The sequence below is a fragment of the Nyctibius grandis genome, chromosome 27 (assembly GCF_013368605.1).
Source record: "Nyctibius grandis isolate bNycGra1 chromosome 27, bNycGra1.pri, whole genome shotgun sequence".
Lineage (NCBI taxonomy): Eukaryota > Metazoa > Chordata > Aves > Nyctibiiformes > Nyctibiidae > Nyctibius > Nyctibius grandis.
Window position 1 is genome coordinate 4,435,961 of NC_090684.1, and position 21,483 is coordinate 4,457,443.

Here is a 21,483-nt window from a genome sequence, read left to right on the forward strand (position 1 = left end):
TGAAATTGAATTTCCTTTGGACTCTGAAATAGCTTCTGTTATATCTGGTGGCTGTGAAATGTCTAAAGAAAATCCTGTGGAAACCAAGAGAGAAATCTGACTATGTGGCTGTGAAGGTGGTTAATACGCAGGGGATCCCCTGCTTTTCAAGATGAGATACTGGTATATGCTGCCTTTTGTACCTGAAATGTTTGAAAGCTGGTGAGGATTCATGACTAATTCACAACAGCATGTGTTGAATTATGACTAATCTTACTTTTGCTCTAAGTCCTAGAAAACACCTTGAGTATCGTTAAAATATTGTCATATAATTACAACCTGAATTAGGGATGTTTGTATATCACAAAATGGCGTAGGTGAAGCTTAAAAAAAATTGAATTCCGTGTTTCCTGAAGTGTTGCAGCTTAAATATTGATATTCTAGTGGTGTGTGAAGGCTTGCTAGAGATCATTTGAAATCAAGATTAAAAAATGAATGCTTAATGGCTTCTTTTGTCTGCTCAGGCTAGTGAGGTGTAAAGGATAACTCACGTCTGAAGTGGCTGATAACGGGCATTCTTTGAGACGGTGTGGTGTAGCTTGAGTAATTCAGCTAGGCAGTTTGGTGCTCCTGTGATCTTCTGTCTAGCTGTGGGTTTGTATCTTTTCCAGAGAGCTCTTCCCACTGGGTGTACGCAGGTGCCCCTTGGTAGGGAAGGAGATGCTCTTCCTCCGTTGTGCACCGTGGGTTTTTCCATTCTCTTGCAGGACCTGGGGGAAGGATCGCAGTTGGTAGAAACAAGCTTGGATTTCCTTTTCACTTGATGTTTAGCAAGAACTAGCACATACCCACTTTTAAATGGAAGCAGGAGTTTGCCCTGAATCAAAATGCAGCAGGAAAATAAACAAATATTGTTCTTCTCTGACTTTCTCCATTCCATACTTTCCTCTTGTTTGTTATCTTGAATCAAGTGTAACCTTGATTTCACATCCTCTTTTTCTCCTCCTCCTTCCTATTTGACAAACCAGAGCTGTTTTAGGTGAGAACATCAAAGAAGACAGAGGAGTAATTTGGTTCCCAGCTAAATACCTACATTTCTTTAGTTCATCACATATAATCCCTAAGCTCTGGAAGACTTTGTGCACTGTATCAGAAATTTAACATAGTTCTTCATGTGTTAAATTTTTGGGTGTTACAAAAGTGTCAGGCTTTGGCCTCTTAATATTATAAATAAATAGGTTGTAATAGTACTTCCTTCAAAAGATGTTTTTACAGTACAAAATATCAACTATATATATATGAAGTTACCAAATAGGGTGGAGTTAGTCTTTGTGGGTTCTAAGAAGAAACGTTATTTATATGTACAGGTTTTATGTATAAGTTTCTGCTAAAGGGACAAGTTTTAATAATGTATGGCTAAATATCATTTATTCACATGCATTTTTGTATAACAGGAGTTTAGGATTAGATATGATTTACCAAAGAGGTTTGATTTCAGCTTCAGTTGTGATAAACAACCGTCACAGTTGATTTTATTAGGCACAGGCCTTGGATTTTTGTATGGACTTAAACCACCAAAGATAGTATCTTGAGCATATTGTAATGAAATGTGGTATATGAAAGTATGTTTGGGAACACAGATAATAATTACAAGTACTCTTCCTCTTTCCAGACTTTTATTGCCATATTTATGTTTAAGAGCACAACTGTTGTTGTACAGAAAGATTATAAACATTTATTTTTTTTCTACAAAATTTCTCTGTACTGTGTGAACAAGACTCATCTTGTAAACATTTTCTGTAGAAACCAAGAGTTGTGTAAATACGTGGGGATTTTGGGTGGGGGTGCAAGTTGTGGACCAGGATGCCTAGAAATTATTTTCGTTGCAAAAATGGAGAATTGGGGTTGACTGTGACTCAGTGCCCAGATAGTTGCTATCTGGAGTTGCTAAGTGTGGATTTGAAGATGTTTATAAATAATTCATTTTGATAATTTGATTACTCTTTATTGTAGTTCTGCCTTTGACACAAAAACTGGGTTGCGTGTGGCTGTAAAGAAGCTGTCCCGACCATTTCAGTCTATCATCCATGCCAAAAGGACCTACCGAGAGCTACGGCTACTTAAGCACATGAAACACGAAAATGTGAGTTGAAGGAGGTGGTATGAAAAGTTGGACTATCCAGTGAGCATCCAGCAGGATGGCATTTAAGAATCTTGTTGCATAGGTTTTTTCTGATACTAAATACAAAGCTTGCAGTAGTCCGAGGGATTATAGTTGTAGAAAAGCGTGCAGATATAAAACCCAAAACCCACGTAACCAATTTTGTGTTAAAAAGTATTAATATTTCCTACAATAATGTGGAAATTGCTGCTTAGCAGCTTCATGCTGTCTTAAGGATTTAGGACATGGGTGATGTCACTTACATTCTCCAGCTCGCTTGCTGTAGTAAGCTGTAATTTTTGTTATGTTAAGAGTTTATTTAAAAAATAAAATCTCAAAGCTTGTTTTTAGTGTCTTCTGGAGGTTTTTCCATCGTTTGTTTTGGCTTGACTGTGCCAGAAGGGTGTGAAGTAGATGTTCACTAGTTTCCTGTAGGTAAAATAGGGAGGAAAAGAGGGAGGTGCATGGAAATCAGACAGCTTTTTGTACAAGCCATCCACTTAAATCATCAACAGGGAAATAAAATAGGATGTGGCAAATGTTACATGGAACTATTTTTCTATATAATCTCCATTTGGTGTAGAAAACAGTTGGTTGACCAGTTCTGAGTGTTTGTGGCATTCACACACCAACATATTTATATTGCATGCTGTTTGGAGCAAATATTACATGTGATGGAGCAAAGAGTCATCACCTGCCCTCTGCAGAGCTGTCAGAATGTCAAGAGGAAAGAAAGGCTCTTGATTTCTTGTGTCCAACTTAGCAGAAGGGAAATACTGGTTTGGAAGTCAGCTGAGCCAACCTAGGAACTTTGTCTAGCACAAAAAGCCAAACAAGCATAATTTCTTTGGAAGTTTCTCCTTGGATGGTCTGTTCAGAACTTCTTCTGTTGTGGCAGTGGTGCTTGTGTGTTATGGCTCCTACCCACTGCAGTCAGCAGCTGGTATCATAAATCTTTTTGGGGTTTTTAGTGTGGCTAATGTAGTTGGAACTTTTGATGCATATATGTGCTGTTGTCAACAATTCTTTCTCAGTGCCTCTGTACGATACCATTGTCTCAACAGTAGAGGTAGCATTTGATCCTGCTTAATATCCATCCCCAGGAGTGTTTTCTGGACCTTTTCTCATAGCTGAGATATTCTCCCAACAGGAAAGCTTTGAATATCTGTTACCAAAAAAAGAAAAAATCAGCATATCAATCCATTTTGTCTAAGCTAATAAGGCTAAGCAATGAAAATTAGATTGTGGCTGGTGCTACAACAGTTCTGCGTCTGGCATTCATTAATATTTTTGGATTAGCATTGCAAAGAGCCTGTGTAACTTTAACTGATAAAGGAAGTTAAGTTGTTTATATATAGAAATATTTATTGTCAGTTCATCGTACCATCGTCTGTCTGTGGGAAGTTTATCTAGGTTGTGGTTTAAAAATCCTGCAGAGGCAGAGATGTTCAGAGCTGGTTCAGGCAGGCTTATTAGTGCTGGTGTCTTGACTATTCAGATCTCAGTTTGTAAGTAAAACACTTGGTTTTGTGTGGCACAGAACACAGCAGCAAATCTGGTAGGTGTGGCAGTTACGGAGCTTGAGCATAGGATGGTTTTCTGTGGCCTGTATCTAGTCTGGCTCGTGATGATCTTGAGCAAATCAATGGACCTGCAGAGCACTCGAGCGTGTCTGCATTATATTTTCAAGTTCCAGGAGGCCTCGTTAGCTTGCGTAAAGCGCAACACTGGCAGATGGAGAGCAAATGGGTTTGTTGTCATATGAAGAAATTAATAAACTCTGTGACGTCCTAAAATGCTGGGAGGGGAAAGCAAAAGGTTAGGAGTTGGGTTCTAAATCTACTGGTGTTCACACTTCCTTAGAAGTGAGTCAGTGAAGCGCTGCAGAATAACTTTATTTAAGTGTTTGTGAAAGATACGGATAGTTTGATACTGTGCTTTACAGTGTAGCAAGATAAAAATGATAAATGAAAAAAAACTAAGTCTAGTTTTTGTCTTTCCATGCTAAGCTGGTGGGAAATATTGCATTTTTCTGTAAAAACTGATATGGAAGAGTCCACCAGAGAAAAAGAAACTAAGGACAAGAATTATTATACAGAATGGATGTGAATGTTACAGTTTGAAGATGATGTCTGTCTAGAAATGGAGTTGCTGTGATGTATATCAAGAGAGGCAGGGAAGTGTTCTCTCTCTTCAGTTTCCTCAATAAAATGCAATCTATAATGTATAATATAGATTAGGCAGAGGCTTTTATTTCTTACCCACTTGCTTTCTTTTCCAAAAACATAGTCTAGGTTCCCTAAAGGTTTTGTCTTTAATTCTCTGCTTAAAGGTAACTCAGTTGGCTCTGACATCCTTGACAAGGGTAAACAATGAGATAAAAAGGATGATGCGAAGGGGAGGATGGGAATCCAGCTCTTGGTTCTGTACACACACTTGAACCGTTGCTGAAGTTGCTGAAATGTGTGTGATGGTTGTGTATTGGAGACAAGTGAGATGCTGACTTAAACAGGGAAGAGAAGCTTTTTGGATGTGGATGAAGAGAACCTGTCCCTTTATCTCATATATTCATAAAATAAAATATTATTTGCTATTAAGAGAAGGAAAATAAGGTTTAAAAGCACATTCCAGTGAAAATTAGAATAATCTTTATCAACCAGATAGATTTTTTTTTTTTTTTTTTTTTTTTTTAAAATGCTGTAAATGACCTAGAACATAATTATGGCATAATAAGGTATAGTTATTCTTTTCCACAAGGTAACACATGCATATCCTTGTACTCTCTACTGTTAGAACAGCTCAGCTATAAAGTGACAGGTGGACTAGCTGCTCTTTGGGTAGAAAATACAAGTGACAGCGTGAAGCTGGTTGTGAAAATTGGGTCCTCATTGCATTGCACTATTTTCCTGACTTATTTTTCACTGTAGTCATTATTATTCATTGCTTGTGTTACAGATCCTTGAATTTTTCTAGCCATTACTCAGTGATAACAAGTGAAACAAATACAGTCTCCCAATTCTGATTTTAGTATGTAGTCACCAGTATAATTAAGAATTGAGCAGGAAGCAAGCAGTTTTGTGTGGTGGTTGTTTTTTTGTTTTTCTCATCCATTTATTTCCTGAACAAACTTTAGTTTGTTTCTGAAATAAGGTATTCTAAACCAGTGTTTACACCAGCTTTTTGTTATGGCTCCTGTTTGATGCTTTAAGTGGATGGCTGATGTGAAGAGACAGCTGTATATTTTTTTTTTTACACAAGAACTGAACGTTTGTTTCTGATCTTGTATGAATACTAATTTGTCTACATCTGAATGATTCACGTAGTAGGAAATGAAACATCTACTGGAATGAGTAGTTTCTATTCCACAAAGGATCTTATTAACTGTATCATATTATAGAATCATAGAATGGTTTGGGTTGGAAGGGACCTTAAAGATCATCTAGTAAATATACAATTATTGTATTTCACAGCTTTTTCACTTTACTGTTTTCTTTCTAGGTGATTGGTTTGTTGGATGTGTTCACCCCTGCCAAGTCACTAGAAGAATTCAATGATGTGTAGGTAACTTCTCTGAAGACTGCAACAAAACATCTTTTGTATCTTCCTTACATCTCCCAGATTATTACAGAAATATTTGCCACCTTAATTTGTCTGACAACATTCTCAAACAATTCGGAATTCCAACACAAAAGATACTAGGACATCCTAAGCTATTGGACTCTTCAGACTTGTTCACTTGTGTTTTATTGAGCAGTGCAGAGGAATTGGTGTACTCATCTGCTACGAGATCTAAAGTGTCATGAACTATATTTCATTCAGCAACACGCTTTGGGACAGTCAGCCCTGCTCCTGGTGCTGAACAGGGGAATGTTATCCTAATCCTGTTGAAGGGATTGCTTCATAGCCTGTGTGTTTCCTTTTGTTCGTAGGTACTTGGTGACACACCTTATGGGAGCAGATCTGAACAACATTGTGAAATGTCAGAAACTCACCGATGACCATGTGCAGTTCCTCATATACCAGATTCTTCGGGGACTGAAGGTACTTGCACCTGTCCTACCTGAATGTCGATAGCTCACCAATGGGAGGTGGAAGGTCTTGATGCATGTCATATCCTCAGAGATTCATATGAGTACATAGTGGGGCTTCTGTAATTTTCCTAACGTATTGTAGGAGAACCTTGTATTACTGTTCTTTCACTTCATACCTCTTTGGAGTTCTGTATCAGGAAAGCTATGTATCATTTAAGAAGATGTTTCTATGGGCAGAGTCTGGAGAGTTAAGTATGCTGCCCTCTAATCTGCTCTGACAGTGAATCTTCCATTTCTTCAGTTTTGTTTACTTGTGGTGTTCCACTCATGGTGGCAGTGCTCCTTTGTGCTCCTAAGGAGAGACAAAGTGAAACGCCTACCTACTTAAAAGCCAGAGACACACACTTGGTTCCTTCTGCAGACAAGCTCTAGCGTTTGGATTGTGTGGGATGGGGTAGGGCAGTATTGTCTAGTGAAGATACGAGGAGGCTACTTGGACTGTTGTATAAAATTTGTCATCTTGCTTTACAGTACATCCATTCAGCTGACATAATACACAGGGTGAGTATTTATCCTAAGACTGATTCCTTAGCAATGTTAGGAACAAATATCTTCAAAAAACACAGCACAGAATCTAACAGTGTGGCACCTATAGAAACAAGAAAAACATTTCTGAGAATTATTTCAGTGAGACAGTCAAAAGGTTAAACAGGGGAAGTGGTTGTCAAGATCCATAGTTTCTGTTCCTGCCTACGTTTGGCTTGTATCTCTGTGAAGTAGGTTCTCATTATTGAATATATTGCTTATCTGTGACACCTCTGAGGGCCACAGAAGAGATAGCTGACTCTGGGATAAAATAATTTTCCTGAGTATGGAGAGTTGATATTTACAGCCAGCTAGCACCTGTTCTCTGTCTGCATTTACATTTTTATCTACTTTAGACTTGTGAAACAACATATATACCGCTGTTAATGCTGATGTTGTTTAATTTTTTAGGATTTAAAACCTAGTAACCTAGCTGTAAATGAAGACTGTGAGTTAAAGGTAATGTGATCATGAGGTCTGAGTGGTTTGACTGTCATTTGAGTGAATGCCTTGTGGATGTCCCTTGGAATGAAAGGGACAAAATAATTCCTTTTGGCAATACTTTTGTGGCCCAAAGTAATAACGTCTTTCCCAGCTATTAAGGGTTGTAAGGATGTTTTTTCTGTATCTGTTCATGTGTTTTTAATGAATCATCATGAAAGTGTAGAGTTAACAGGTGTAGTTGTTGTAGAGAGAAGATATCCAGACGTAATTCTGATTGAGTCCTGAGCTGTTCTAGGCTAGTATCTTTTAACAGGTTGTGAAATTTAGTTTCATAATCTGCTTTTGCAGTTACACCACCTCTCCTCCACCCAATCCAATAACTGCCTAGTTATTTGCTCTAACTAGTTTGCATTGCTCCGCTGCAGTAGCTGGTGGATGTCTTTCTGTTCTGTAGATCCTGGATTTTGGCTTGGCCCGACACACAGATGATGAGATGACTGGGTATGTGGCTACCCGGTGGTACAGGGCTCCTGAGATCATGCTGAACTGGATGCATTACAACCAGACAGGTAATTAATTTTACGAGGCTTTTCAGGTCCTGAATTGTGGAAAACAAGGTTGTCCTTTGTACGGGCTCCTTTCCGTTTGATCGCATAAGTTGGCAGTCATGGTAATTACACTTCAGAAAGTGTGATTAAAGGAAGGAAGGCATAGATTAGTATTTGAACCACAGTCTGACAGATGTAAAGTAAGAATCATTGTGATGGCATTCACAAGACTTCTTTAAGCTTGAACCTTTGAAATTGCAATCAGCATAATGTTGTCAGCACTTATCCCGTATTTTTCCTAGCACAGTGTTTTTTAAGGTACGTGAATGGAATGTATCTGGATGAGGAGAAGGTGTGTTTCTAGGAAGCTGTTGGGAATATGCTGAAAAATGTCTGAAGTTATGGTGTGAAGAAATGCTAAAAAGTACATAAATCTCCCTTCCTTTCCTCTCTTCTTAGCCACTTCTTCACAGTTCTGTTTTCCTCACAGTTTCCAGTATCTTCTCAGCAACACACCGTGCTTCCCTACAGTACTTCCAGATCGGGCACAGAGAAAAAAAAGCAAATTCTGAGAATAGTTCTTGTACAGGAGAGCGTACGGATCAAAGAAAATAACCTGCTCTTCTGATTTCATACCTCGCTACTTTTTCTTCTTTGCTCTTTTCCTCTTGCATATATATATGGAGTTGTCTTGTATCTGTAGTGTAACAGTTGATGGTTGTTGGGTAGAGTTTGTGTAAGGCCACATGCAAATTCATTCCTCAGAGTTGTCTTCAATAGGTTTCTTCCACTTTGATTGTGTAGATCCCTCCCCAGCTCTTCAGTGTTCAGTGCACATTATGCTCTGGAAGGAAAATCTGCCTGATCTAGTGCTCTGTTGTTTGGACAAGCCTTAGATGACATAATTACTGAAGAGTATCGGTTAGCTTGCAACGCATCTCAGATTGCTTCAATGCCATAAGGCTGTTTAAGGATAAAGTTGGTTGTACTTGCTGGATGGAGCGATTCTATTGAGACTTTATTTTTCTGCATTATGTTGTTTTGTGTTTTTATTTTATTTTGTTCAGTTGATATTTGGTCAGTGGGATGCATTATGGCTGAACTGTTGACTGGAAGAACGTTGTTCCCTGGTACAGACCGTATCCTTTAAAAGTAATGTCTTTTTCTGAAATGGAAGTTAGAGATCTTCACTTTCACATACTTCACAAGAAAAGAAGTTCTGGGTTTGTTTGGTTGTGGATTTTTTTGTTTGTTTTTAAATTAATGGCTTCTTTTACTCACAGTACAATGAGGTGAGTTCTTGATTTTGCTGCACGTGAAACAATCAGTGTGCAAGAAAGCAAATCTATTCCTCTTTCTTGTCTATTAGCATCACTAGAATTCCTCACATGTTGTTTGTTTTGGGGAGTTACTTTCCTTTAAGTTTATTTAAATTCGTTGCTCTTTGAGTTTGGAGAAAATAACTGCATGGAATAGGCTGTCTGCTAAGAATCCTCTCACACTTCAGGTTTCTAGCAAACGTGGAGCATCCCTCTGGCCTCTCTGCTGTATCCTGGTGGTATGCTGTGAAAGCAGTGGGTTTGCAGATTCGTTAGTGCCAAGGATCTCATTCCAAATTGCTCTGAAATGTTTAAGTTCCATTTCCATGCTTGAGCTTAAACAGATTGTGAGCTGTCTTTTACTGTGTGCTTGTATTGATGTGAAAAATAACGTATTTTCAAAATTGCACCCAAGTGGGCTGGGCAGGACACTTGGGCACATTTATGAGAGCGCTTTGTGAGAGTTGGTCATGATTTTCCCCAGGAAATTAGAACTGAGACTTGATGCAAATTGTGATACTTACAGCTTTTGTGTGTTCAGCCACGCAACGTGTAAGGATAATTTACTGCTGGCAAGATTTTTAATTGCCTAGAAATTGGACTTTATTTGCCAGAGAAGATTACACTGCCCACCTTTTCCCAAAGTTTATTCTTTAAACCACAGTTTGTTTATTTTAATAACTTTGATTAGTATTTATATCTGTTCATTCAAATATGTTAGCATTTGATTAAAACTAGTGCTGGAAGTGCTGGCTGCCTATGTACTATGTTACTTCAGGAAAGCATTTAGATTCTAAAACTCTTTGGCAGGGGGGCGGCTTTCATTCCAGTTTTGATGCAGTTTCATCTCCCTTTTCAATGTGCTTTAACTTTACCATTTTTTCTCTTTTTTCTGCCTGTCTCCATCTCATAATCTCTCTCCAAATTTGTTGACCTTGTTATACTTTGCTGTTTAGTTATCTCTGCCATATTTTTCTGTCATCAGGGACAGAAGCAGAACTAACCTGAAAGTGGCTTAGAAGCTACAAGTGGCTGATTTACCACGTGTAATTTGGTTTGGGCAGATTTTGTTTTTGAGAAATCAAGAATTGTTGATTCAAACAAAGTAAAAGTCTTTAAGCTGTTGCCACTGTTTAACGCTAGTGATGCTTTAGATTTTAAAAATCTTGATACTTGCACATAAAATATTTGCTAATAGGATTTGCAGTGTGTAAGAAATGCTTCACAACATGTTCTTTATGAATTGAACAAAACAGTTGTCTTCCAAGCTTGAGAAGTTTTTTCTCCAGCTTCATTCTTAGCTGTGCATTATAGCCAATAATATCTGCAATGCAAAATGGAGTTTGCTTTTAGGATCTAAATGGTTTATTTTATCATATTAAGATACTTTAATTTATATCTCCTAGCAGATGCTTGTGATTCTTTACCTTAAATGCTCAATTTCTTTTGCAAATGGTAGTAATGCTTTTGAGTTAAATGCTTTTTCTGTTCTGAATTGGTTAGATTTTAAGAAAAATAAGGCCCAATCCTTCCCTGTTGTAGATAAAACTTTGTGGTACTACAGCTTACATTTTGTGTGTGTGGTTCCCTGCTTTAAGTAACGTATATGCTGTTTGATGATGAGGTTAGAACTATAAAGAGGAGCAGGGTTTGTGGTTGTGAGTCTTGTTTGTGTGTGTAACACTTATCCAAGGATCTAGAAAGGCACCAAGCTGTCAGCTTTCGCTCCAGTTTTGCTGCCATCTAAAGACAGCAGGAAGAAGTGAGATAACAATGGGTTTTAGCTTCTCCCTGTCTTGGAAGGCTCTCTGAAATCTTTGTATATGTATGTTTTTTGGAGAAAGTTTTAGGAATTTTTCAGATGTAGATCCTGTTGGGTACTTCTGGGCTCTTGATAGTTTCTTTGTACCCACAGGTTTGCTGAGGCCTGTGTTCCTCCTGCAGTGTCACTATGCAATTGCTGACTTAGTTTGCAATTAATATTAATGTGCTTAATTCAAGGTATATTGACCATGCTTCTAGTAGCCAAGGATATAGTATATCGAAATCCATTGCAGTTTGAGGGAGTTCACTTTGCAGTTGGAGGCAACGTGACTGTGAATTCTGTGTGTTCAGGAAGCTGGAAACTGCTCCCGCTGGACAACTGAAAAATTGATGTTCTTGCTTTTTGGTCTCCAGATGTTAATTTTCTCAACTGTATAGCTTCACGTTTCCAAAATGAAATATAGTGACAGAACAGGTAATGCCTTCTCAGGATGATCATCCTCCTGGTCAGATGGGTCTCTTGTTTGAAGTATTGGTCCCTTTCACCAAGGATTTAGCAGAAATGGTGTGATGTTATTGTCCATCAGATATTTCTTTATACAGCCTGGAGATGCACATATTACTTGTAAGGGGCTTCAGTACAGGCAAGCTGTACAGTTAATTTAATCTGGTAAGTAATAAAGTTGTATTCTGAGATGATGATCTCCAACGCTGTCTATGATGATTATGCCACTGATAAACTAATGCTGAATTTAATTTTAAGTTCTGAAGGACCTAATCTGTAGAGATTCTGAACATGACTGTGATTGTCTTAAAGGAAGAATTATAGATACTTTTAGAAAAAACCCTGTGATTAATATGGGTTTAGTTCTGCAGGACTGTTACAATATTCCTAATTTAAATCTGACTGTAAGCTAACTGAATTGTTTCTATTGTAATCTATGGGTGGAAATATTTGGATGAAAGATGGATTTCAAATATTGGTAAAATCTCTGCTAGGAGGCGGAGAAGGGCAGCAAGATTGTGGGAAAGACTAGTCAGAGACAAAAAATTAAGGTAATGAAGAGTCCTTCGGGCTTCTAATGTGAGGCATAGCTAAAGGCTTTCTTTGTTATCTGTCTTTTGCCAAGGTCAGTTGCTGTTAAACATGTATATTCTTAATTTTTTACAGCTCTTGTAATGTGAATGATCCATACAATGAAGTAGGAAAGTTGACTTTAAGTTTGACAATTTGACTTGCATAAAATGATGTAAAGTACAAATAAGAATATCTTGAATGTTTTGTACTCGTTCAGCCAGTTTTCTTTTTCTGTATGTTTTAAGTTGACTGCATTCCCTTTAAACCCTGAAGAGTATTTTTATCATTATTTTTATTCAGTAGTATGGTGCTTCCATGATAACTAACCAGTCTGAAACGGCATATTCTTCTGACACATCTTATTCTTGCTTGTGGTGGCAGCTAAAACAACTTCTGAACTTTGCTTTGCCTGGGTAAGCTCTTCCAACCTTGCCGTGCCTGGTACTGATGGTGATGGCAGGTTGTTTTCTGAATTTTAGAATCGCTGAGACTCATCACTTGTTGGGGGTACCTTGATGATGGCATTTGGGGGTTGCATGCTGCGCTTTCCTTCTCCATGCACATGTGGTTTTTTTCTTTTGCTTTGTATTTACTGTTTTTCCTGTCTTTTAATTACTTATGGCCCATTCCTCTGGGATGTGGTAGGCCCTGTAGTTAATTCAGCAGGTTATAGATGGCAGGCCTAAAACTAGAAGCAGGGGTTGAGTTTTGGCACGCCTGTGGCAGTGCCAGTTTTGTATTCTGTGTTTTCTTTATCTGAGAGAAGACACTGAAGTATATTACACAAGTACCTTCCCATAGCATGCTGTCCCCTGGGAAAAGAGCTGACAGCAAACTGGGCAGCAGTATTGTTGGCACATCTGGTGCACATGATTTTAAATGCCTTGAAAAGAATAAAAATATTCAAACTGAGGTACGGCTTGTGACTTCTGAGGCATGTTACTAGTCTGCAATGTGCACAACTTTTTCTTGCACAAGAACAAGTGAAAGACGTCAGGGCTGTTCTAAATGGCACTGAAGAAAAGCCAGTTTAAATGAGGTAATTGTGGTTAGTATAGCACCCTCTGCTAATTCTCCTACACCACTGGATATACTGATTTCATTTTAAGCATTGACAATTAAGAGTTGGCAATTGAGCAGCTAATCTAAATCCAACTGGATTCATTGGATTTGCTCTTAGGTTTTGAGTGTTTAAGTCAGTAGGAGCTGGCCAAGCAACTTGAGAAGTGAGAAATTAGTTCAGCTGTTCTGACAAAGTACTATTTCCAGGGCTTTTAATTCATTTCATATGTAAAAGTTTAGACCAAAGTTTACATCAAAAGATAAAGGTTTTAGCAAAGTATTGGTGATTTCCTTAATCTCCAGGTTGCCAGTATTACAGGAACTCTGAGGCTTTTTTAAAAAACAGGAGACAGTTTTTGAAGCTCATGTGGTCCTCAAAAGATACTCTAACAAGGCATTGTAACTGTATCTTAAAGCATCAGGAAGGCATTGATCCTGGAAAAACCAGTTCTAGTAAGTAGACTACTTTTATTGAAAGGAAAATGTGTAACTAGTTTGAATTTTAAGGGCAAATCTAAACATTACAGACACAGTGAAATCACTGGGAGGTTTTGAAGGGCAGCATGGAGGATAATTCCAAGAAGGGAGATTATTCTTTTAATGGTTTTAAAAAGATACCTTGTGTCTCCTTACTGTCTTGAGTTGTAGACATAAAACTGTGTCTTTAGTGGATTTTTTTTCCCTCCAGTGACATATGTTTTGTCACTTATGCCCAATATTTGATTTTTCTGCCTTGTGAAAGAGGACAGCTCGGATCGGTAGGTGGCCTGGTGGAAGCTCTGTTGTGGATAAAACATTATTTGCATCTGCAATGTTATGTCCCGAGAGCTTTCTACAGAGAGATTTTAAACCTGAGCCCATATTCTGTTCTCTCTGCCGCTCTAGCGGGTCTGTAGGGCAGAAGGAAGATCCAGGTGCTTTGGCCTCCTGCCCTGCTGGTCCCGGGGAGCTGGCGGGGTCCAGCCCCTCTGCCGGGTGCTGCGGGCGTGGGAAGGGTGCACCCCGTGTTCAGGTGGAGGGATGCTGTAGGTCACAAGCAGGGTCCAGTTGTTCTCTTACTTTCTCAGTTCTAGAAGTGGCTGAATTACCTCGGAAGGCGTTCACAGAAGGCCTTGACTTTTTTAAAACCTTAGTGCCTACACTTTTCAGCCTTCTGCTTTACTTCCTCTGTCACTAACGTGACCTAATCCTACTAACTGCTGCTTCTGCTTTGGTGTGGGGCCTCAAAGGGTGAAGTGAGCATGTAAATGACTTCTGCTCCACAATAGTGACTGATTCAATGCATGTGGCGTATTTGTAGACAAGTTGTTCAACTGTAAACGAGAGGCATGAATACGGTTTGCTTAAAATAGGTTTTCAGTGGAGGCCTTGGCAGGTGTTAACTTTCAACATGAACAGGCTGTTATGTTGCGCTTTTCTTTTTGATTTGTCCCAGCATTTTCCTTTATGGTCCATCATTAGATATTGATCAGTTGAAGCTCATTTTGAGACTCGTTGGAACCCCAGGGCCTGAGCTTTTGAAGAAAATCTCCTCAGAGTCTGTGAGTTTACACTTTGATTGTAATATCTGCCCTTTTGGAAGTCCCGAGTTTGTGTGTTGCCCTCCTGTAGTCTCTCTGTAGTATGTGTTGGGCTTTATTTTCTGTTATTTTTCTTCCTTTGTCATTATTTGGATGGCTTTGAGTTCTTATGCTGTGTGTATCTGATCTTTATTCCTCTTACCTCTGCCTGTGGTATGATTTCTTCCTTCCATATTCTCATTTTACTGCTTCGTGACTTTTCTTTCAGTTTGTGGGTTTATAGTTCGTGATATATTGTATGATCAGATGCTGCTGGGGAAGTATTTTTCACAGCTGAGAGCTTGAGGCTCGTCTCAATTATTATTTCTCCAGATTGTCTGCCCAAGGATCTTTCTTAACAGGAGCAAGTGTGTGATCTAAACGCACACAGTCCCTTCTGTAGTGTGATTAATTTCTGAAATGCTACTGCCACCATCTTTGTTGCATAAAATCCAAAATACCTTTTAGGTGCTTTTATGTGGCAGCTGTTTCCAGGGCACACAGTATATATTCTGCTGAGAATATTAATTAATTATGCTATGTATTTAAAGGGTATTGCTCTACGGGGCCCTTTTATCAATAGCAAAAAGCTTTCTGCAGTCTCATTTTTGAAGGGTGCCACATTCTCAGCCATGCTGCCATTTCTGTATTGTTCTCATCTTGAATTGTGAACTTCTGCAAAGACAGTATTAAATGGCATTTGTTTTTACCCGTTCCTGAAGGCAAAGTGCATAAAAGTTAGAGCAAGAGATGCCGTGACAGTACGGATTAACGAGTTAATGCATAGTGAGCAGCGAGCTTGCGTAGAGGTAACGAGCAGCACACTTTAGCAAGTCACTGTGCTGTTTCTGATACGTGATAGAGGATCAGCGTGGTGGAGAGTGATGATAAGATTAGTTTGCACTGCAGCTTAGGGGTTTTTTTTTTCATGTAACAGTGACTGTAAACACGAAATTGGGGGTTAGCCTTGAATTCCATTTGATGAAGGTGCAAGTTGGATTCAGTTGGTCAACTTGTTGAACATCACACCAGTTTAAAAAGCCCTGGGGTCTTCTACCCTTGGAAAGGTTAGAACTGAATAACACAGGTTGCTTTGCGTGCCCTGTGAGCTGACCTCAAGGGTAGTGTGGTGTTTGAAATACAGGGGATTAGCGAGACAGATAAGCTTAAAGGTTGACTAGGTTAAGCAAAAGATTAGTTTGCAGACGTAAGATTGAAGTGTTTTTGTTTGGGTTTTTTTTAACGTTGCACAATAAAAAGGATAACTGCTCTTAGCCAGGTCCAAATCAAGAGTCTCTTTTAAAAAAAAAAAATGCAGTTCAAGTACTGTTTCTACTATTTTTTTTCCATTGCATGGAGACAGCAAAACTATTAAGTGTTTGAGGGCCTTTAGTGTGTCACTGTAACAAATCCTGTTTTTCTGCTGCATTACTTGCTCGTACTTTCTCTGTCTGTTCACTGACATCAGCTAACTCTGTCTTATGCAATGCTAATGCTTTGCTAATTTTGCATTTATTGCCTTCTGTCACCTCGCCCACATAGCAAAGCGCATTCAAAGCTGTTCAGAAGGAGGTGTCAGTTGTGAGCCGATTTCACTTTGCACCACAAGGAACTTAAGTACTTTCTATGCAGCAAGCAAAAAAGCTGGTAACCAGTGCAGAGGGTACAAGTTTTGTTTCTGTTTAAATTTTTATTTTATTAATTTTCCTGAGGCTGCAGCAGCCTGGGAGATTGTTTGAGGAGTAGCTTCAGCCAAAGGAAACGTCTGCTCCGGTGGCTTAAAGCTGTTGGGAAATGTGAATGCAAAGGTGTTGTAGTGTAATGCTACTTACTGCAGACAGAACTACTTTCTGTACTGACCCTGTTACCAACTGCTCAGTAATTCTCCGTTGTTTTAAGTGTTCACTAGTGCAATTGCTAAACTTTTCACTTGCAAAAATGAGCAGACCCTGCCTGTATGGCTTTTGCCTTGTGGTTTGCAGAAGAAATGCTTTGTATGCAGCTGTTTACTGTTTAAAATGGTTTTTGCACTGTTTTTAACAAAGCCCTTGACTAGGCTCTTAAGATATTAACCAGCTTCAGCAGATCATGCGTCTGACGGGAACACCCCCTGCATATCTCATTAACAGGATGCCCAGCCATGAGGTGAGACCCGAGCAGATGAGGGGGGTTTGCAGGGCAGGTCTTCACTTGCAGTGTTTGCTTCTAGAAAGGATGTGCTCGCATGTGGCATGGGGTGGGCATTAACTACCTGCTCTTCAGCAAGGTGTTTTGTACTAAATGAAGACTTGAGCTTTGGATAGCGTGTGCTCAACCACAGACTTCTGAGACTCGGGAGAGCCTGGATGTGAGTCGGTTTTGCATTGTGTGCCATGTTGTGTGGCTTACCAGCAGACACCCTCCTGCACGCAGCCTCACCAGGCCTCCAAGGCAGGCAGCTCTTGCAGCACCTCTTGGCTTTTCACTCTTGCATGAACCCCAAGTAATGTCAACTCTTCCTCTGCTGTCTTGAGTGGCTTTTAGTTGGGAAGGGATAATGCTGATGGGCTTAGTAAGTATCAGAATAACTAAAGAGAAGGCAAAGTGAGGAGACAGACCATAATAACCAGTGCTTCAGGATGATTGAAATGTACTCTGTCTTGGTGGCTGGATTGTATTATACTTCAACAGAGCATTTATTTCCACAGGCAAGAAACTACATTCAGTCTTTGTCTTACATGCCGAAAATGAACTTTGAAAATGTGTTTATTGGTGCCAACCCACTAGGTAAGGCTTGCTTTTTACATGTGGTGCTCTGCCAGAAGCTGAAGCTGGCATGGCCTGGGACACCAAGGCTTGCCCAAAGTTTTGTCTTGACTGCAGGGGTAGTTCAGAAGAGAGCTACGTACCATGTACAAAGTTTACAGAGTGTGTGTGGGCTGAGGGTGTAAGAGGAAGAAATTGTGGATGATGAGTGGGTCCTGAGAAACTACAGGTTCCTCATATCCGTTGGGCTTTTCCAGGCTTACATTTCAGAAGACAGTGTTACAGCTCGCTGGGTAAAATCCGTTCTTCTGTGTTTCGGTGCTTTTGCAGCTGTGGACTTGCTAGAGAAGATGTTGGTATTGGACACAGACAAACGGATTACTGCAGCAGAAGCGCTGGCTCACGCCTACTTTGCTCAGTATCACGACCCCGACGATGAACCAGTGGCAGACCCCTATGACCAGTCTTTTGAAAGCAGAGAACTTGAGATTGAAGAATGGAAAAGTGAGTTTGGGGGACGGGAGAGCGAGCCAGCTGCTTCCCTCGTGGTCTGTTCCATAAGCTGCAGTTCGGCTGAGCCAGGGTGCTTAAGAATCACAGAATCACAGAATCAATGAGGTTGGAAGAGCCCTCTGGGATCATCGAGTCCAACCATTGCCCTGACACCACCATGGCAACTAGACCAGGGCACTAAGTGCCATGTCCAGTCTTTTCTTAAACCCCTCCAGAGATGGTGACTCCACCACCTCCCTGGGCAGCCCCTTCCAATGGCTAATGACCCTTGCTGAGAAGAAATGCTTCCTAATGTCCAACCTGACCCTCCCCTGGCGAAGCTTGAGGCTGTGTCCTCTTGTCCTATCGCTGGTTGCCTGGGAGAAGAGGCCGACTCCCACTGCGCTACATCCTCCCTTCAGGTAGTTGTAGACTGCACTAAGGTCACCTCTGAGCCTCAAAAAGGCTCAAAAGAGGCACAAAAGAAACTGATACAAATGTGGGCATCCTGTTTGTTCTGAGGCGCTTAGACTGAGTGAATCTATCACGTCCTGTGCACATAATTAGCATAATCCCTGGTAACTAATTATTACTATGAGCATATAAACATGTAGGCGACATGGTTGCTCATGTCTTTATTGTTTCAAAGTTATTCACATCTCCTCAACGCTCTGGAAGTCTCTTTTATTGTGTATGCTAGTCTCTGAGAACGGTGTAACCATTCTTTTCTTAATTAAACCATGTTTTTTGATTAAAATAGTGTTAGAACCTTTAAGATTGTTGCAGGTTTTCTTGCATGAACGATGTCTTTAGTGCTGCCTGTTAAGTTTCTGTCACACTTTTCCCACCAGGCCTGACTTACGACGAAGTAATCAGCTTTGTGCCACCGCCGCTTGACCAAGAGGAGATGGAGTCCTGAGAAACTGCTCTCTTCTGTTTGTCCCACTTCACTGTGAGGGGAAGGCCTTTCCATAGGGACTCTCCGATTATCGTTCAAGTGCCTCGTCACAACAATATTCTCCTTGGTGGAGGGGTTTTGTGTGTGTTGAATTGGGGTGGGCGGGGGGGGAGGGAGGGAAGAAAGCTGAGTCTATGTAAACATGCTGCATGCTCTCTTGTATTCCGTGTACAGCTGGGGCAAGCCTCTGAAGACCTGCTCTGACTGCTCTTTAGTCCTTCCAGAGGAACAGTGCTCAAGTTTGCACTGCTGGGGCAAGGTGGGGAAGTTGACGTTTCAAATTTGGTTACAATCATTGCCAGTTATCAATTCTTCTATAATTAAGTAACCTCAAAATAATGGAAGTTGTGGCATAGGCTTAGAGTCCTCTGTTTTCTTCAGGACAAGGTGGGGTCGAGGGATGTCCTTGTTCAATGCCAGATGGCTGATTTACGTCCAGATCTTCCTGGTACAGCAGAATGTACAGGGCTTCTGATGGCTGATTCTTGGAATGTGAAAAGGTTTTGTTTGAAACTGTAAATATGTTTGTGCCTTAAATTGAATGAGGAGAGAGGGGAAAGGAAGTCTGGAGTGGAAATCTCTGACCCCACTGTTTTCAGGGTGAAGGCTCCCAGATAGCCAGGCATGAACTCGATGTAATCAGGAAATAACTTTCAGAGGCAACAGCCTCTACCCCTGGATTTGGATGTTGTATTTTTCCCTCTTCCCCCTCCTCTCGTTCTGAGGCTTCCCAGCGTCAGCTCCCAGGAGACAGAGGCTGGAGAAGGTTCTTGCTAGCCACACGTTTGTGTATTTTGTTCCTCAAAAGGTGGGGTGTTTTTGCATGTTACAGCTGTATGTGCCTGTAAGAGCTGCTTGATTTTTGTCGTTAGTTTTTTGGGGGTGGCACTGGGGCAAGTTAAATCATCAGTGAACTGTTTTACTGAGTACCTCAGCCGGTGCCATGAAATCACAGCATCCTTCCTCTTGTGCTGCAGCTCGTTGTGAAATACCTGCCACTCTGGGGGCTTTGACGAGGAAAGGATAAAATATACGGCATAGAAACGTGCCCCTTTTTCTTTGTTGTGACCTTCTGGTTTCAGAGAAGGAGAGCTTGGAACGGAGGGTTTCTTGGGAGATGAAATGTCAAAAATGTTCTTCAAAGAAACAACTATGGCATTGTGTGCCAGAACTTAAGTTATTTCCTGAAAAGATTTTTTTTTTTTAGAATTATTGGAATCCAAAGCAAAGAAATAAGCATGCATAAACCCACAATCTCCCTTTCACTGTCTATATCTATAAATATAAATATTTATATATGTATAAAACTAACATTTACTAGGGGTTTTTTTTCCCCTCTCAGATAAGAGCTGCTTGGCTGTTTTTTAGCAGGTTGATCTCTGCCTGAGGAAACACGACAAGGGAGTATGTTTGAATACAAACATGGTTCAGATATTTTGTATTTCACAGGACTCTGCGTGAGTGAAATGCCCAGAGGTAGAGCCTGGCAGGAGGGAGGTTTCTCGGCATGTTTGTGTGCTAGAACCGTACCCGGGGAGCTCAGAGCCCGATGCTGGGCCTTGTGGAGAGACATTTGTAGACGTGTATTTGTTGCAGGTGTCCTGTGTGGCCAACGTACCTGTGTATGTGAGGAGAAAGGCTTTGGCAGTATTTTGTGTTCTTGGTACCTACGGGACGGAGAGGAACTGTTTGTAGTGTTTTTACCCCCGTGTTTGAAGAGGCAGCACAAAGGGATGGGACACGGATGACAAAGCCATTGACTCTTCCTAGGCTACTTTAAATGATCTCTTCAGGTCAAACACTTAGTAAAGGTCTGGGGTGAGATGAAGAGAGCAGTTATTTCATGCTCTGGCATAAAACTCTCCTCAGCCCAACAAAATCAAGACAAAACACCCTCCCTTTTCTGCTGGACCAGCGGTCCAGGTATTGAAATGAACGTGTAGATATACTCTGTAAACCTACAACAAGATTATTTTTATCAGCCCTTTTATGTGTAGATGCTACGGTGTGATTTCCTGCGGAAATATTGCTAAAGATTTTTAAAAATATAGACGTCGTGTGTGCGTGCGTGCGTGTCTGTGTGAGTGGGAGTGTTTCATTCGGAGTCGGGGCTCCCTGCCCTCAGTGCAATGCTGCCCAGCTGCCCGCAGCCCCCACGGGAGGACGCACTTCAAAGAAGAGAATCTGCTATTTTGTTTCTATCCATGAATTTTGCTGTAATTGGTTATGCCGGATAAGATGTCACAATACCACTGGTTAAAAATAAAACCTATTTTTCAGATTTACTGCGCTGATGGTACTTAACACACCTCTGGCACTAAAGGGTTTAGTTTTAGCACGGGGTGAATTTCTCCCTCGTGTCCTATGGGATCCAGTCTGATGGCTGGGATGGGGGGGCCAAGGCTGCGTGGCTTGTTGACTGCCTCTCTCTGCTGACACTGGGCTTGTGTCCCTATTTTTCCCAAGTGAATTCTTCGATGCAAAACCAGCTTAGAGTCTGACTGTGAGTACTGGGCACAGAAAAAAATACTTTTATTTTCTGTTTAGGAAATAGACCAGTGTTCTGCTGCATGGCCAGCCCTGGGACCCCTCCCCCGTAGCACTGGTTTGTGTTTGTTTGCTATATTAAAGTGATTTTTTTTCCTCTTCAGCTGCCATCTAGTTGGTGGTGGGAGAGTGTTGATGGGAGCGGGAGCATCAGTGGAGATTTCCCACCTCTGTTGTATATTGGTGCCGTTCACTCAGATGAATGATTGAC

General features: G+C 40.6%; 1 protein-coding gene across 2 annotated transcripts in view; it reads left to right on the plus strand.

Moving 5' to 3' along the window:
• Window positions 1–21,010, plus strand: part of MAPK14 (mitogen-activated protein kinase 14) — a 26,326-nt gene extending 5,316 nt beyond the window's left edge. Inside the window, exons 2-12 of one of the 2 annotated variants that reach the window (XM_068419148.1) lie at window positions 1,993–2,122; window positions 5,639–5,697; window positions 6,070–6,181; window positions 6,703–6,732; window positions 7,168–7,215; window positions 7,655–7,769; window positions 8,816–8,887; window positions 14,433–14,512; window positions 17,218–17,296; window positions 17,606–17,779; window positions 18,619–21,010. In XM_068419148.1, the coding sequence (XP_068275249.1) occupies window positions 1,993–2,122; window positions 5,639–5,697; window positions 6,070–6,181; window positions 6,703–6,732; window positions 7,168–7,215; window positions 7,655–7,769; window positions 8,816–8,887; window positions 14,433–14,512; window positions 17,218–17,296; window positions 17,606–17,779; window positions 18,619–18,686 (967 nt within the window). In that variant the 3' untranslated portion in view covers window positions 18,687–21,010. Of the gene's footprint in view, window positions 1–1,992; window positions 2,123–5,638; window positions 5,698–6,069; window positions 6,182–6,702; window positions 6,733–7,167; window positions 7,216–7,654; window positions 7,770–8,815; window positions 8,888–14,432; window positions 14,513–16,595; window positions 16,676–17,217; window positions 17,297–17,605; window positions 17,780–18,618 lie in introns of both variants that reach the window. The other variant, XM_068419149.1, reaches the window with a different exon arrangement.
• The last annotated feature ends 473 nt before the right edge of the window (window positions 21,011–21,483 follow it).